The following is a 16,603-nucleotide window of genomic DNA, read 5'->3' as shown; positions in this document are numbered from 1 at the left end:
ACAAGCCATAAATTCACGCTTCAATTTTTCATTTCATCGATATTTCTTTTGGTGTTTGCTTGCATTATTATTCGCTATAGCTGTTTCATTTAGTCGGCGGTGCAATGCGGCGTATACGCAATTGGCTTAGTTTCTTTTCGTATCTATTTACGTTTTGTCTACGCACTTTCCGACGGCGTTTTTCGCGTTGCATTTAGCGCCGCTTTTCCGTAGCACTAAGTGAAAAATCCGTTGCACGTAATTAACGCAATTAAAATCAAAACATTAATGACCTACGCTCGGTGCCAGGACGTCGACGCCGGCGTCGGCGCTGGCGTCGTCGTAAGCGTTGGCGTCAGCGCTGGCGCTAGAGAGCTCGTACACGTGAGCACACACACACATACACACACACACACACACACACACACATACAGGCAAGTGGCAGCAGCGACGTTGACGCTGTCAACAATTTGGCCAACGTAACGCAAAAAATGTCCGAAATAAAATCAAGCCAAAATATTCTCACAGCTGCTTAATGTTGTTTAATTGCCTGCATGTGAGTGTGTGTACACGTGTGTGTGCGTGTGTGTGCGTGTGTGTGTAAGGCGCCATAAAGCATGCCTACTTATTGGGGCAGCAGCTCTCAGCCAGAAAACAAAAGGCAAAAAACAACCGAAAATGAATATAAAAATACAGGCGCAGCGCAGCCATTTTGTGGCTGAGCGCAAGGCAAATATTTCAGCCAGCGCTGCCAGCGTCGGCAGCGACGTCGCTGCGCAGACGCCAGGCTGCAGCGCCCCTGCGATGCGTGCGAGTGCGCAGCTGCCAGGAGAAAGCTGACAGAGCTAGCTCGCGCTCTCGCTCTTGCTCTCACTCTCACTCTTTCTCGCTGTCCTTCTCTCTCTCTCTCTCATCCTCTCGCTCTCTATTGTGTTCGGCGCTCGGTCGCCGCTGGCGTCGCCGTTGCCGTCGCTCCTTTCCCCAAGCAGCGAGCAGCGCCAACAAAAATGGCAGCGTTGAAATATTTAACGCCGCTAAGTATGCTACGAAAATATATCCCAAAAGCCACTGCCAGCAACAACAACAACAGCAACAGCAACAGCAACAGCAATTGCTGTAAAATTTAAAATTATTGCAGCAACACGAAAAACAAAGATGATGAAAATGAAAATATTCTGCGGCAGCCAAAAAGGAAATGCGAGGCGTTGCTGCGTGTGACAGCAGTCACCGACTCGCTCGCTCGCTCTCTCTCTCTCTCACACACACACTCTCTCTCTCTCTCTCTCTCGCCCACTCTGTGCGTGTGCTCAGCATTTAAAGCTTTAATTGGCCCCCATAATTATGTCGCTCGGCAGCAACAACATTAAAGCAGAACCTTTAAGCTACAGACGGCTCTGAGCCCGACTGCCTCAGCCAGGGCCGTGCGAGGCCGTGCGAGCCGTCGTCTGCCTTAGCCAACTTTGCTTTTTTGGGCTTTAAAGCGGGCTGCAAAAGTGAAAACGATTGCCAGGCAATTAAAGCAGCTGCAGACTCAAGTGAATTCAGAATTAATTTGTTGGCTTGCATGGAAATCAAAATATATAGAAAATTGACTGGATATATTTCAGCATCGTAGTTTATTCTTTCACTATTGTAGGGTATGTCAGTGCTCACTAAGATAAACAGCCAATGTTTTCGCTCGCAAAGGTCAAAGCTAAAAATATTTGAAGCAGAGCCAAAGTAAAGCCAAAAGGAAATGATTTCGATTGGCAGACAGAGAGAAATTGCTGATGTAAATGGGAAAAGCTATTTGATTTGTCTGACGATACATATATATTATATTTTATTTATATCTAATATGCGCCACATTAGCCAGTTTGAGCTTAAGAAAAATCGTTTCACATATGCAAACAAAATGCTTTTAATAAAACACAATTTATTATTGCTATTTAAAACGCTTTACGAATTTTGTTGAACTTAAGTCAACTTGACGTCAAGTGTCTGACTGTGTGTGTGTTTGTGCGTGTTTGTTTGTGTGTGTGTTTGCCTGGTATTTCTATGCATGCGCTTTGCGTATTGTGTAAATATTTGCCAAGCATTTAGCTGCGAACGCTTAAACGTTTGCTGAGTAACTTAAAAATAAAATAAAAAATCAAATGAAAAAGAAGCAAAAAAAAATAAATAAATACAAAATAATTCAATGGCAACAAAGCGAATTAACAACAGCAACAACAATGCCGGCCACTAATATCAAGAATTAGAATAACAAGCTTAAAGTTATTCCCACGATAATTTGAATGGCAAATATTTCTATATCAAACTATAAACAATTAGTGCAAACAAATGCAGCGCCACGCGGCGTTGGCTAAAAATTAAAATATTTGCCCAAAGCAGCGGCAACAGCAACAGCAACAGCAACAACAACTATTGCAAATTGCGCCTAAATATACCCAAAGCGTCAACAGCTATCCCCTCGATCCGCCCGCTCGCCCGCTCGCCCCTCGCCGCTCGCCTGGCCGCTGCAGTGTGTTTTGTTGCACGCGTCGTATGCGCAATTTTGTATTTATAGCTGATATCATTAGAGGCGAGGCGACCGCCCCTTCAAAAAAAGAAAACAATGGGCATAGCTTGATGCTGGCTGGCCCATGGAGCACATGGAGCACCTCAACTCGCCTCGTCCCGCTCGCGCGCCCTGCAGGCGCAATTAGCATAGATGAGCCCCCAGCGAACGGAAGAGATTTACGATTTTCGGCCGGGCCGCACTTACCGCTCAGCGAGTTGTGGCCGCAGGATGGCGCCTTGCCCAGCAGATAGTCGTCCTTGCAGATAAACTTATTGTCATCCAGCACGTAGAGCTGCTCGCCGGTGCTCAGCTGCTTGCGGCAAATGCAGCATGTGAAGCAGTTCAAGTGGAACACCTTATCCCTCGGCTTACGCACCAGGTCCGAGGGCGCAATCCCTTGACCGCAGCCGCTGCACTTGGTGCCGTAACGTCTAAGCGGAGAAGCGGAGAAGCAGAGAAACGGGAAAGATAAGAGATTAGTGCGTTTGGTTGAATGCTTGATACTGTTGACTTATTTAGCAGAGCTTCTGGGAACGATTAAGCTGTTGCTATAGTTATCTATAGCTAGGAGAAAGTTATTGACTGTTGGATTAGCCGGATACTCTGAATGACGGAAAAAGCCTATTGATGAATTAACTGACTGATTGTCTGATTGACCAAGTGAATGCTTAGTAGTGCAACTGAATGAATGACTGATTCATTAATTGACTGATGAACTGTTTAACTGACTGATTATCAACTGCAATACAGCTTGATTGATAGAGTTGTTGACTGACTGATAGAGTTACAGACTTATTTAGTTATGATCTGATGGACTCTCTGACTGTAGATCGTATAGCTGAATGATTGACTGCTGATTAATCTACAGAGTCATTGACTGATTGACTGATTGATTGACTTAAATAATGGACTATCTGATTGGCTAGCGGACTGACTGACTGATCGATTGTTATTGACTGACTGATGGATTGCAAATAATAATAATATCTGATGGAGTAAATGATTGACCGATGGCCTGACTGACTGATGGCTGACTGACTAATAGCCGTAGACTTGAATTATTGACTTATTGATTGATTGATTGATTGAACTGATTGAATCATAGATTTGGATTGTTGACTTACTGATTGATGGATTGAACTGATTGAATCGTAGACTTGAATTATTGACTTAGTGATTGACGGATTGATTTGATTGAATCATAGATTTGGATTGTTGACTTACTGATTGATTAATTGAACTGATTAAACTTTCTGATTTACTAAGCACTGTTCGGTTCTTTGACTCATTGATTGACTGATTGATTGATTGTCTAATTGAATGACTGAGCAACTGATTGACTGATTGATTGACACTGTACTCTTCTGATTGATTACTTGCTGTACACGCCAAGCCCTCAGACCTAAATGGCTTTAGGGCAAATTGATAGGAATTGCCTTTAAGCCCTATTTCCATACTCGCTCAGGCCTCAACTTAAAGCTCAGTCACTACAGTTGCTGTGTAGCTCTAAAGCTCAATAGTTTCGATTCTGTTTGCCAGCGACTCTTGCGCTTCAGCTAAAGTCACAAAAGATGCAAATGAAATGCCCTGAAGCTGAATTGTGAATGCGTTTGCTGATAGCTGGCGACGAGTCTTGGCTATTATTGTTGTTGATTGGCTGTGCCAGTGTCCAGAGTGTCCGGAGTGTCCAGAGTGTCCGGAGCTAACCATTGCCCATTGTGCAAGGCCCTTTGTCAGCTGCCAGTTGGCAATTGGCAATTGGCAATGGGCAGTTGGCTGTTAGCAGTTAGCAGTTGGCAGTTGGCAGTTGGCAGCTGCATTTGATTTCATTTGATTTGTGCAGGTGTTTTGCATGTTAATTGATTTCGCTTCTCATTTCATTTTGCTTCTTCTTCTTTTGATTTTTATTTTATTTTTTTATTTTCAATTAGAAAATTTCCTATGCAAAGTGAAATCAAATGGAAGCGCACAAAGGACTCTTGAGCCACAGCCAAAGGGTCCAGCGTTGCTGAGCCGAGCTAACGCTCAACACTTGACTTTTATTCATCAGATTGATTGCTCTGGCTGGATGCTTTGCTGATTGATTGGTTCGAGCTTTGATTTAAATGGCTGACGCCAGTCAAGGGTCGCCAGCTCACTCACCTGAAGAAATCGTTGCGACAATACAGCTTGGACTCGCGGCTGAAGCATTTGTCTGTCAGGGGCTGCAGGCACTCGCAGCATCGCACACAGGACGCGTGCCAGGCTCGTTCCAGGACATTCAGCAGAAATTTGTCCAATATCGGCTTATTGCAACCGGCACAAGGATCGCCCACGCCGACCGGCGGCTCGCTGCGACCTGTAAAGCAAATGCAAATGAATCACAATATAGTCGATGATTGTTTCTACATAAAAATATCAATATGAGAGAAATAAATGAAGTTCCTAACAGACGATTTAACTGTTTAATGGGAGAATATGTGCTTCCCTCTCGCACTTGAACAGAGGAAAAGTTTGAGATTTGAGCAAAGCAATTTGCAGGAGCTGTTTACGGGCATTCCCTGCACGAAATTAGCTTCGAGTGAAAAACGAAACTCGAGTGCTATTGTTGACCTTTGTTATTATGTGCGCTCTGTCCCTCTTGCTCTCCCTCTCACTCTTGACTGTTGAGCGCTAAAATCCTTTGAGGCGCAAATTAGCACCTCGCAGGTGCCTCAAGTAGAGGAGGGAGCCGGACGACGGACGACGCTCATTAAGCTTGCACATGTGTGCGTGTGTGTGTGTATGAGTGTGTGTGAGTGAGCAAATGAGCAATGCTTGTCTGGGCGCAAACATTTGACGTGCACCGTGCACGCAACGCATATAATTTACAAATGCACAAAAGAGAGAGAGAGAGAGGGAGATAGGAAGAGAGGGTGAGAGGGAGAGAGAGAGTGAGTGAGTTAGAGGAGCAGGGGGCGTGGCTGTGGCTATGGCCAATCCTCAGAAAAAAATAAAAAAGAAAAGCAAAACAACTTAGACAAATTTGGCAAACGCACACAGTGGCAGCACCCGAGGGCTGCCCACTCATTTGCACCTTTTTCAAACAGAGTGTCCGACTGAGTGGCATATTTGCGCACAAGTGAATAACTTTGAATGGTGAATGGGACTTGCTGCTTGCTGCTTGCTGCTGGCTGACAGCTGAAGTTGAAGCTGAAACTTAAGCAGAAGCTAAAGCTGTAGCTATAGCTGGAGCTATAGCTGTAGCTGGAGCTGTAGCTGGAGTTGTAGCTGTAGCCGAGGCTCGATTTCACCCTGCGGCCAGTTGGGGCTGCCTTGGCTGAGCTGGGCGTGGCGCACACCCCGATAACTGCAACCGTATAATGATAGACGCCAAGCACGGCCCGGGGGCTGAATCGCCAGCTCGCCAGCTGAGGAGAGACCATAGTTCACCAAGAGGTTCCCATCTCCAACTGCTGCCTCTCTCCGTCTCTCTCGTCTACTGCCTCTGCTTTTGGCCGCTTCGGTCAATCAGTCAATGGGCAAAAGGCAGCTCCGCTTTGCGCTGGCCAAAAATGCAAAGGAAAAAACTTGCTGCACCCACGGGGCATATTTAAGCCGGGACCACAGCTAATATATGTATAGGCGGAGGCGTGGTCATCATCATCATCATCAGCAGCAGCAGCAGCAGGAGCAGCAGCAGCAGCAGCAGCAGCAGGAGCAGCATCAGCTCCACATTCAGGTAACAGACCGGTCAGACCGTTGGACTGTCTGTCCGAATGTGTGCGTGTGTGTGTGTGTGTGTGTGCGAAATGTATTTTCATTCAAAAAGTTTTGCACTTTATATGCCCAGGCAAGCGGAATGAGTCAAGTCAAGTGCAAAGGGTTGCCAAGGCAGCAAGGGCACGGCCTCACATCCTGGCTAAGCCTGGTGAGAAGCAACTCCAAGCGAGCGCATTAATAATGCTATTAAAGACAAGTTTCGCGTTGCTCATACGCCCCGAGTGTCAGTAGCCAAAATGAATGAATGAATAGGTGAGCCAGCGAGCGACGGACTGAGTGAGTGTGTGAGTGAGTGAATGCTTGGACAAATGATGGAATGAACAAGCTGACAAACTGACAGCCAGCGCTCTCTGCATTATAAATGAGCGACTGACACACTGATTGATTGACGAATTGACTCATTCTGCAAGCAAAGAGCGGGCGAGCCAGAGCCAGAGCCAGAGCCACAGACCCGAAGCCAGCGACAGCCACAGCCACAGCCACTCCAACTCGGCCGCAGCGTGGAGGGGGGGAGCTGTGTGAGGGGGCTGGGCTGGTGCTGTGTACCAGACCTCGCATATGTCAAAATTGACGGATGTTATCAATCATTTTATGCCGCTGCAGACAATTTTTAATGAAGGTTATAGACGTTTATAGACAGACGGACGGACAGACAGACAGAGAGTTCGACCGCAGCAGCAGCAGCAGCAGCAACAGCAACAGCAGCAGCGACAGCGACAGCGACAACAGTTGCTGCAGTCCGTAAGACGTTTTGGCCCAGGTTAAACGGTTGCTTCGCTACATCATCATCTTCATCAACTCGCCCCAGCGAGCAGCCGCATTTGTTGCCTTCGCATTCGCATATTTCGGGGCGTTTACGCTGGCTGGCAAACTTTGCGAATCGTTCAGAAAACAGCAGCAGCTGTTCCAAAAAAAAGAAAATAAATAAATAAAAAGAAAAGTAAAAAGAATTCTCTTAACGAGCTCAAAGAGTTTACGTTTCGATAAGAAATGTTCTGGGAATCGAGCATCGTTTGTTGATGAATGGAGAGTTTATAGCGCGAGACTATATAGAAGCAACTCTGCAGATGCTAATCGATATGATGATCTCTATGGGAACTCATGCTCTTTGCATTGTGGCAGAGCATTAACAATTCGCTATGAGCTTCTGTGCGCTGCCGGTTGTTGTTTGTTGTTTGTCGGCTGTCGGCTGTCGGTTGTCGGTTGTCGCCTTTGTCGCTGCCTTCGTTGCTTCTGGCGCATTTTTAAAACGCGACAAATTGTTGTTTGCAGACGCCGCCGTTGCTGTAGCTGCTGCTGCTGCTGCTGCTGCTGCTGCTGCTGCTGCCGCTTAAGTGTCGCAATTTAAATATTGTTGAGTGCACTTTTGGCTACCGTTGGCCATTTATTTTGCGCTGAAATTTATGTAACGATGTGGAAAAATTGCCGCTACTGCAGATGCGACAAAGGCGGGGCGAGACGCGGCGGCGGTGTGGCACGATGAGACACGAAGTCAGCTCTAGGCAACGGAAAGAGCGTCCAAAATTCACTGTCAACAAAATGATTTGGTGTCTCGCTCGCACACACACACTCACACACACACACCGACATGGCAGCTCCCCTTCGGCGTGGCTGTCTCGCTTGCGCGCTGTGTGTGAATGGCAATCGCAATCGCAGGTTCATGGATCTCTTTTGGCCACTGTGCAGCCATTGACCGCTGGCAAGGAGAACGAAGCACGTACAAAGCATTTTGCACAACATTTTCCGCGCTCAACAAAGGCCAATAATTGTGTGTCCAGGCAGCCGAGTCGACTCCCAGAACCGCACAGACCTAGCTGCATTTATAATGCAGCAGCAGCAGCAGCAGCAGCAGCAGCAGCAGCAGGTTCTTCATGGCTCGCTGGGTCGGGCTGGGCAACACCCAAAAGGCCAGCCCCAAAACACAGCAAGAGGCAGCAACCATGGATGGACGATAGCAGCAGCAGCAGCAGCAGCAGCAGCAGCAGCAGCAGCAGCTGCCTGACCAAAACAATATATAAGTATACAATAGCAACTACAACAGCAGCAGCAGCAGCAGCAGCAGCAACTTTTTGCTTTGGCTGCGGACTGTGAAAAATTCATTCGACATCAGCGCAAAAAAATCTGCCTCAGCTTCAGCTTCAGCTTCAGCTTTAGCTTTTGTTGCGACTTGGGCCAAAAAGCACTTGTGCTGCAGCGGTTGCCTGCTGCGCCATGTTGGTTACGCCTATTGTATAAATCTCCACCCAGCCCGGCCCAGCTTACCCCTTCGCCCAGCCATCGCCTCCTTGCCCCCTTATAAAACGTGACTAAAATGTTAAAGACACAAGAAGGAAAATCCAAACCAGCAGCCGTCGCTCAATCGCAATCATTATTTTTTTTTTCTCTCCCTCTGCCGCTCTGCCACTCTCCCTCTTTCTCTCTCTCTCTCTCGCTCGCTCGCTTTTCTTCTGCTCTTTTCCGATAGCAAATCTTATGCAAAAATCCAAATGGAAATGCAGGCAGCCCACAAAAAATGAAGAAGAAGAAGAAGAAAAAAATAATAATAAAAAAAATACATAGAAATGAAAGCAAAGCAGAAAAGTGAAAGATATGGTGGTTGACAGCAGCGGCGCGCTCTACCAGTAGCATTTTGTGGTTATATGCGGCGTATGCGTAATGCCGTTTGCCAGCCAGCCGCAAGACGGCCAACTGCAAACTGCAAACTGCAAACTCTGCGCTGGCAAGTGATGTTTTCTCTTTTCTTTTTAGATTTTGGCTTTTAGCTATTTGCGAATGCTAATGAGGCACCCAAAATGCTAGGCACACACACAGAGCCAAAGCTGCAGCTGCAGCCGCAGCTGCACTGGCAGCTGGAGCGACGGGCAACGGATTAGCAAAGGTGGCTTTAAGCAGTGGAGAAAAGCGGCGCATGAAAAGAAATTGCCGAGCTATAAAATAGTGAATTGCTGATGAGGTCTTGGAAGCACGAATCTTGAGATGAGGAATAGGAATATTTTAATGAGTATGAGAATCGAATAGAAGAGTTGCTGACTCGGTCAGCTATTTCAAAGCCCTTCTTTCTCTCTCTCTCTTTCTTTCACACTTTCTCGCTGTCCATCCATCTGGCTGTGGGTTTGTGTTTGTCTCTCTCTCTCTCTCTCTCTCTCGCTCTCTCTCTCTCACTCTCTCTTCCTATCTTTCTCTCTATCTCTACTCGTTTATATCTCTCTATGTCTCGCTTCATATCTATGACTCTCCTTAAGCATGATTATAATTATATGTATCGATCTCTCTCTCTCCCTCTCTTTCACTCTCTCTCTCTCTCTCTCTCTCAATCTCTATCTCTCTCTCTCCCTCTCAATTTCTCTCTCTTTCTCTCTATCCTGTCTTTCTCTGTATGTTTATATCTCTCTAGATCTGACTAATGGAGTCATTCCCATAGCTCTTTTTCTTTATCTTTATAATCATCTTTATCTGCCTCTTCCTCTCTTTGTCTTTCCCCCTCTCTCCATTCCCCTCTCTCTGTAAGTCTTTTGCAAAAGCTTTCCAAGTCTCTTTCCTCTTCAAACAAAAAAATTTAAAAAAATCCAGCCAAAAAGTTGAAAACTTTCATGATAAGCTATACATGATATGGATTATATATACCAATATATGTGCATATGAATATGTATGTACATGCATGCATGTGTGCGTGCACACTACTTGGCCACATAAAGACATGCGTTAACGTTAAAGAGCGCTCGTAAGTCTTTATGGGTCTCTGGAGGTGTTGTCACCTATCCAAGTGAATGCCTGCTTGGCATTTGCCTTTCTCCATGAACTGCGCCTTCGCCCCGTTTCAAGCATCTTGTGATGCGGTGCCGACGGTTTTTCTCTCCTCTCTTTGCATTTCTTTTGGGCCTTGGCTACTTGAGCTGCTATTTTTAATGCGATTCGCTGCGCCTGATTTGACATTTTGATTACATTCAGCGCGAGGGCTACGCGTAGCTACGAGGGCATAAATAAATTAGTAGCTCGCTAGCACACCTATAAGGTGTATTTATATATATACTAAATATATGTACATATGTATATACATATATATATATTTACATATATGTCTACGGAAAATCCATAAAGTATATTTAATGTTGCGTTTCACGCGTCTGAGGCTAAAGTTCGTCAGCGTCTTAGAAGTCAATGTTGTTGTTGTTGTTGTTGTTGTTGTTGTTGTGTTGTTGATTTGGTTCGCTTGAAATATTTATACGAATCTAACACCTATTTCTGTGGCCTTTTCTTTTCTTTCCTTTCTCTTCCTCTTTCTCGCTGTGCCGCTCACATTAGGCTGGTTAACATTTTAATTACATAATTAGCTGCGATTTCGTCGCAAATATTTGGAATATTTATGAAACAGTAGTCGAGCTGTTCTCAAAGGCTTTAAGTGTTTTAGCTGTTTTCCAGAATTTGATTGGACTAATCTATTCGGAAGGCAAGCTGATTTATATTGGAATACAAATCACAAACCAGAACCAAATTCAGGGCATAAAATACTTTGCCATCTTGATTGATCTATTCTTTGATATGGAAATATGCAACTATATCATAGGAATCTATTATCAAGACATGCTTTGAATACATTCCAATGGAAATGGCACGAGAGGTCGATGCTTTTAGCACATGCCATTCGTCATATAATTAAAACTCTATTTATAGAATTTAGATTTATCTATCTAGATTGTAAATTTATATATATATTTCGATTTCTAGGTTAGTATTTAAATGTCAGTATAAATATATTTTTATAAAAACTTTCTACATAGCTAAACTTCTATATAGGGTATCATCTCTATAGAGCTAGACACATGTATTATACATATAAATATCATATATATCATATATAAATTTCAATATAGCTAGACTAGATATCTGACAACATTTCTATACATCCATATATCTATCGATTATATCTAGATGCCTATGAAAATAGATTCGCAGTTGTTGTTCCATATGTTTGTTTGCTCCAAATATTCGCAGCTCGCTTGCTTTAAGTATCGTTTATCGATATAACATTTTAAGCAGTTGTCATTGCAAGGCAATCAAAATGAGTTGAATGTTGTATTGTATGCATATGTATGTATGTATGTATATGTATGTCTGTATATATGTATATGTGTATCACTTGGTTCTTTGCTGCATTGTTTTTCTTTTGTTTGGCTTATCTTTTATCTCTCTCTTAGCCACTTGTTCGTCCAACTCTCTCGCTCTCTCTCTCTCACACTCGCTTACTCTCAGCTTTGAATGTGCCTCAGCCATTTTCGCCATGTAAATTTTATATTTATATTTTGCTACATACAATCTCTCTCTTCTTGTTGTTGTTGTTGTTCGTGTTGCTGTTTTTATTTTATGCGCACACAAGATACAAAATACGCCTCTTTTTCTGTAACTCATGCATATAAAGTATCTGCTAGATACACAAGCGCACAAAGCGACATGAAAGTGGCTCTGCTTTGTTGTTGTTGCCGTTGTTGTTGTTGTTGTTGTTTTCTGAGTGCAGAAGGAGGCTAGGTGGTGAGGAGGCCTCGCTGCAGCAAAGGAGCAGCTCCTCCTCGCCAGCTGAAAGAAGGCGGCGGCAGCCAGAAGCAATGGCCATTGCCATCGTCGTCTCCATCGCGAAACTGTTTACTTTGCCATTATATTTCCAAAACCAAAACCAGTGGGGGCTGCCAGTCAGCTACCCCAATGCCCCGACCCGTTGGAATCCTGTGCCAGGGCAACAGCAACAACAACAAAAAAGTATATACATATATATATGAAGTAAAATAAAATAAAAGTATCTGCAGCTATCGCTCTTTGCCTATCAGCTGCCTTATATATCTGGCCATGCCCGACCGACTGTCATTGCCTACCCCCCAGCTCCGGCCCTCCTTCCCTACAACAGGCAAACAAGTATGTTGTTGTTGTTATTGTTGTTGCTGCTCTGCATTAAAATTCATGTTGCGTTGCAAAATGTGAATGCGAGACAGCCGAGCAGCAGGGGAAAGGCCAGCAAAGCAGAGCAAAAACAAGACAAAGCGAGCGAAAAGAGTGAGATGGTAGCAGAGGCGTGGGGCGGGGGCCGGAGGGCGGGGGGCGGGTGATGTGTGGGCGCACACACACAGCGTCCCAGTGCAAAGCCTTAGCTGCTTGGCATTGAAGACTTTTTGCTTTCCAGCTCACTTGATGTCCAACGTTGTCTGTCGTCTGTCGTCTGTCGTCTGTCGTCTGTCCGTTGTCTTCCCCCTTGCTTCTTCTTGCCCGAGCAGCTGCGGACTCAGCAGGTTGCATGCAGCGCTCGGGCTTTTGTTTGATTTGTGAAAAGCGGCTTATTGTTGTTGCACGATCAGTTCGTCAACATGGCCATTAGCATATCCATGGCCAGTCACATTACCATGCTCCATACATCGCACTCCATGATCCATGCTCCTTATACTCCATACTCCATGCCCCATATGCCCATTCCCAGTCCCATTCCCAATCCCATTCCCATGCTCATTCACATTCGCATTCGCATTCGCATTGCCATTCCCATTTTCATTTCCATTTCCATTTCTCTGGCTCCCATCTTCATAGCCATCCGTCTGGCTGCCATCGTCATCAACATTGTCGTCAGGACGCACAGATTTTCATTTTTATAGGCTCGAGAGTTTTTTGTTTTTTTTTATTATTTTCTGTTGCGTCCACATCAATGGTACGCGAGGCACTCTGTCTCCCTCTGACGACCTGTCTGTCTGTCTGTCTGTCTGTCTCTCTCGCCAGCACGGCTTTTGGGTGGTTCAGTGAAATGCGCCCACTCGTTTCATGATTCGCGTGGCAGTCGTGTCGTTGTCTCGCCTCGCTCGCTCGCTGCGTCCTCTTAACCAACCGCCCACCCGCCCACCTTCCCCATGTCGAGCTCGTCCGTGCCGTGGCGCTCGTACTGCGGCTCGTCCTGTTGTGGCTGTTTGCGTTTGTCAGCAGACAGATAGCCAATGATAAGCCTTAGCGTATGAGTGATGTGCTCCTGTCCCGGCCTAAGCTGCCCTGTTCCAACCACCACCCTGTGCAGCCCGCGTGTGCAGCCACCCCCACGCAACCGCCCAACCATTCGATTGTTTCTTTTCGAAAACGGGCATAGCCCAATTCCTACATACATTCATATTGAAATATATGCGTGGCCTACAGTAAAGTGCGAATGCTGCTGTCAAACTTAGCTGGCAGTTTAACAGGGGCATACATTTCAGCTAGTCGCTGGCTGATTAGATTAAATTTAGGACGGGTTGTCATCAAGTGTTATGGGACATCTTACGGACTTTCAGAGACGATTCACATGGATTATTATAAATAGCACTCAGCGATTTCAAACTCACTCATAAAAAAATAAGGAATTTTTGCAATTTTCATCATTTACTCTAAGATATTTAGTTAAGTATATGATGAATGATGAATATAAAATTAAAATAAAAAATTAATTTTTGCATTTTTTTTAGAGAGATATCTAGAGACAGTAGTTGAGGCAATTGAGCAGAGAAAGATTTGAGCTCAGCTAATATATTTAAATATTACAATTATCATTGATTTATGAGAAATGGGATTATCTGGACGTAACTCTCTGAAGTCAAACAGCAATAACAACTAGCTAAACTAAATAATATTATATGATTATCATCTATCTATGTATCTATATATCTGTCTATCTATCTATCTATTAATATTACTATTATTTCTATTATAGTGTTATTATTAATATTATTTTATTATTTTTTATTATTATTAATATTATAATCATTATTATTTTTCGTGAATATTATTGTTATTATTATTCTTAAAATTATTATTATTATTACTATTATTTTTATTTAATTTATTGCCATCTATAAAATTTTATAATAAAAACTCTCTTTTTAAACATCAAATGAATAACCCAAATAAATTTGCTCAAAATAGATTTCAGACTCGCTTAAAACTTGCTAAATGCACAATAAAAAAAAAAAAATCCCAGTTTTTTTTTTTATGAATCCATTGCAACAATTACATTATTTGTGGAATGTCTGGGCCAGAAGCGAAGCCCAGCCAAAATCCACAGACGTCTGCCAGCCATAAGCGACGAAGCTGTCGACCCAATAGCTCTGGCTCCTAAACCACATCACCCCTCTCTCCCCCTCCCACCGTTTACCATGCTTTTCCCTACCCTTCTCGTGCTGCTCTTAGAGTGCTGCGGCTGATGTCGCTGACGTTGCTTGTTTATTTTGTTAATATCAATGGAGTTGCGGCTGTGCAGGCAATACCCTTTGCACACACACATGCACACACACACACACACATAGAGCCCACACCCAAAAAGCTGGCAATGTTTGATGTGGTCGTTGAGGTTGGCTTGACATTGCCTATCGGTGCAATATATAACTATATAGACATATATATATATATATATTTCTGATTTATGTATATACATATATATATATATATGTATATATAACATATATGAAATCTATAGCTGACTTTTGTAGTGCGGCTGTTGTTGCTCTGGCAGCCGCTTGCAGCAGCCGCATTGATTGATTTTAAATGCTTTTGGTGTTGGCGATTCATTTAAAATTTATGTATTTGTAAATTTGCATTTTTCAATATTTAATGTGGCAGACATTGCTGCCACACGCACATGCACACTGCCAGTGCCACTGCCTCGACCTCGTCCTGCCTCTGCCCCGCCCCTAGCCATTTAGCTGAATGACTTTGGCAGCGCTTAATGCGATTAAAGGTTTAAAGTTTTGTGCCAAATAAAGCATACAGCCCAAACACTCAGCCACGACCAGCCCCGCCCCCCAAACCCGCCAAACTGCCCCCAAACTATTGTAGCTGCTTCATTGCCCCGGCTGCAAAGTGCATTGCGTTAAATTCGCAATTGCAAATTTTGGCAATGGGCTGGCTCAAAGCACAATGCCAGATGCGATTGTAAAATGCTTTGATTTTCTAACTGGCCTAACCACAACAACAACAGCAACAACAACAACAACAACAACAACAGCAACAACATCATTGAACCATTTTCTTGGTAACATAATATTATGCTATATTCTAATTATGAACGCCTCCGTCTCTGTATGCATATGCTTCTTTCTCTCTCTCTCTCTCTCTCTCTCTCTCTCTCTTTATATACACTTTGTTGTGAAAGTCTTAGGTCTTGCCTTTGCCTTGGCTATTTTGCCTATCAAATGTCTTTTAATTGGTTTTCACATTAATTTTGCAAATTTATTGCTTTTAAGTGTAGAGCCGCAAACTTTCCACCACCCTCCGATTAATACCACCCCCCGCCTGTGTCAGCATGCAGCAATGCAATTAATAATAAACAACATGTGAGAAATTTGTTATGTGACTTTGACAGCCCAAATGATATTTGAAATCAACTCTCAAAGCGTTCAGCCGGCTGACCGCAAAACTTTGGTCCAAAACATTCAATTGCCCTGCAACGCCTGATTGCTTTAGCAATCCCCAAAGCCCCCCCGCATCAGCCCACCCACCGCTCTCGCCCTCTCTCTCTTTTTAGCCCCTATTGCTGTTGCCCCTGGCCATTAGCTTCATAAGCTGCCGCAGAGTTGGCGATAAGCGCAATTTATGCGCTGCTCTGATTCTGGAATTCGGTTTGCTGACTTTCGCCCAAAGTCAAACAGTCGAAAAAAAAAAAAAAGTTAAGCACGCACACACCCAGCGAGAGGGAAAATTTCGAAAATAGGAAAATACTGAAAATACAGAATATTCTTATCAGCATATCTCGGGCTCACTCGGGCGATTTTGTGACAAAGCATTAACCTTGACTGCGGCTATGCACGTAGAGCTGAGCAACCCTCAGAGGGCTGGAGCTGGAGCCGTAGACTGCTTGGGGTGGCAGAAGTCAACACAGAAACATTGCCTTATCGGCACCAGCATCTGGAGCAGCAGCAGCAGCAGCAGCAGCGGCAGAAGCCGCAGCAGCCAGCCGCTAAATCTTGCCCAGCTGCCGTTAACGGCATCGATTGTGCACTGAGCAAAAGAGATAGGGATGGAGAGAGAGGGCGAGAGAGAGGGCTATCTGATTACAGCACTTGCAGCCAGATATATAGAGCATAATAGAAATGGCAATAAATTTTACTTGTTGTAGTTGAGTGCAAGAAATATGCAACTAGATTTTTGTTTTTCATAGAAAATGCTAAATTTATGGCTGACCAATCAAAGAACATTTAGCTGAACGTTTGAATAAAGACAAAGATTTGCTTTATTCAAAAATTGAATAACTCAGACTAAGGCGTTACATCCTTTAGAGCTCATTCCTGTGTATGGGAATTGGAATTGTTAAAAGAGTTAGTGGAGTTAGAGTGTTGAATGAGGATGGAT

General features: G+C 44.1%; 1 protein-coding gene across 1 annotated transcript in view; it reads right to left on the bottom strand.

The window, feature by feature from the left end:
- The window catches only part of LOC6584159 (LIM/homeobox protein Lhx1), a 63,763-nt gene that overhangs the window by 36,804 nt on the left and 10,356 nt on the right, over window positions 1-16,603 (bottom strand). Inside the window, exons 2-3 of the mRNA XM_002009781.4 lie at window positions 4,664-4,859; window positions 2,726-2,952 (exon numbers count right to left, since the gene is read on the bottom strand). Coding sequence (XP_002009817.1) covers window positions 2,726-2,952; window positions 4,664-4,859 — 423 coding nt within the window. The remainder of the gene's footprint in view (window positions 1-2,725; window positions 2,953-4,663; window positions 4,860-16,603) is intronic.

Source organism: Drosophila mojavensis, unplaced genomic scaffold (assembly GCF_018153725.1).
Source record: "Drosophila mojavensis isolate 15081-1352.22 unplaced genomic scaffold, ASM1815372v1 contig_136, whole genome shotgun sequence".
Classification (NCBI taxonomy): Eukaryota; Metazoa; Arthropoda; class Insecta; order Diptera; family Drosophilidae; genus Drosophila; species Drosophila mojavensis.
This window is presented reverse-complemented; position numbering and strand designations above follow the sequence as displayed.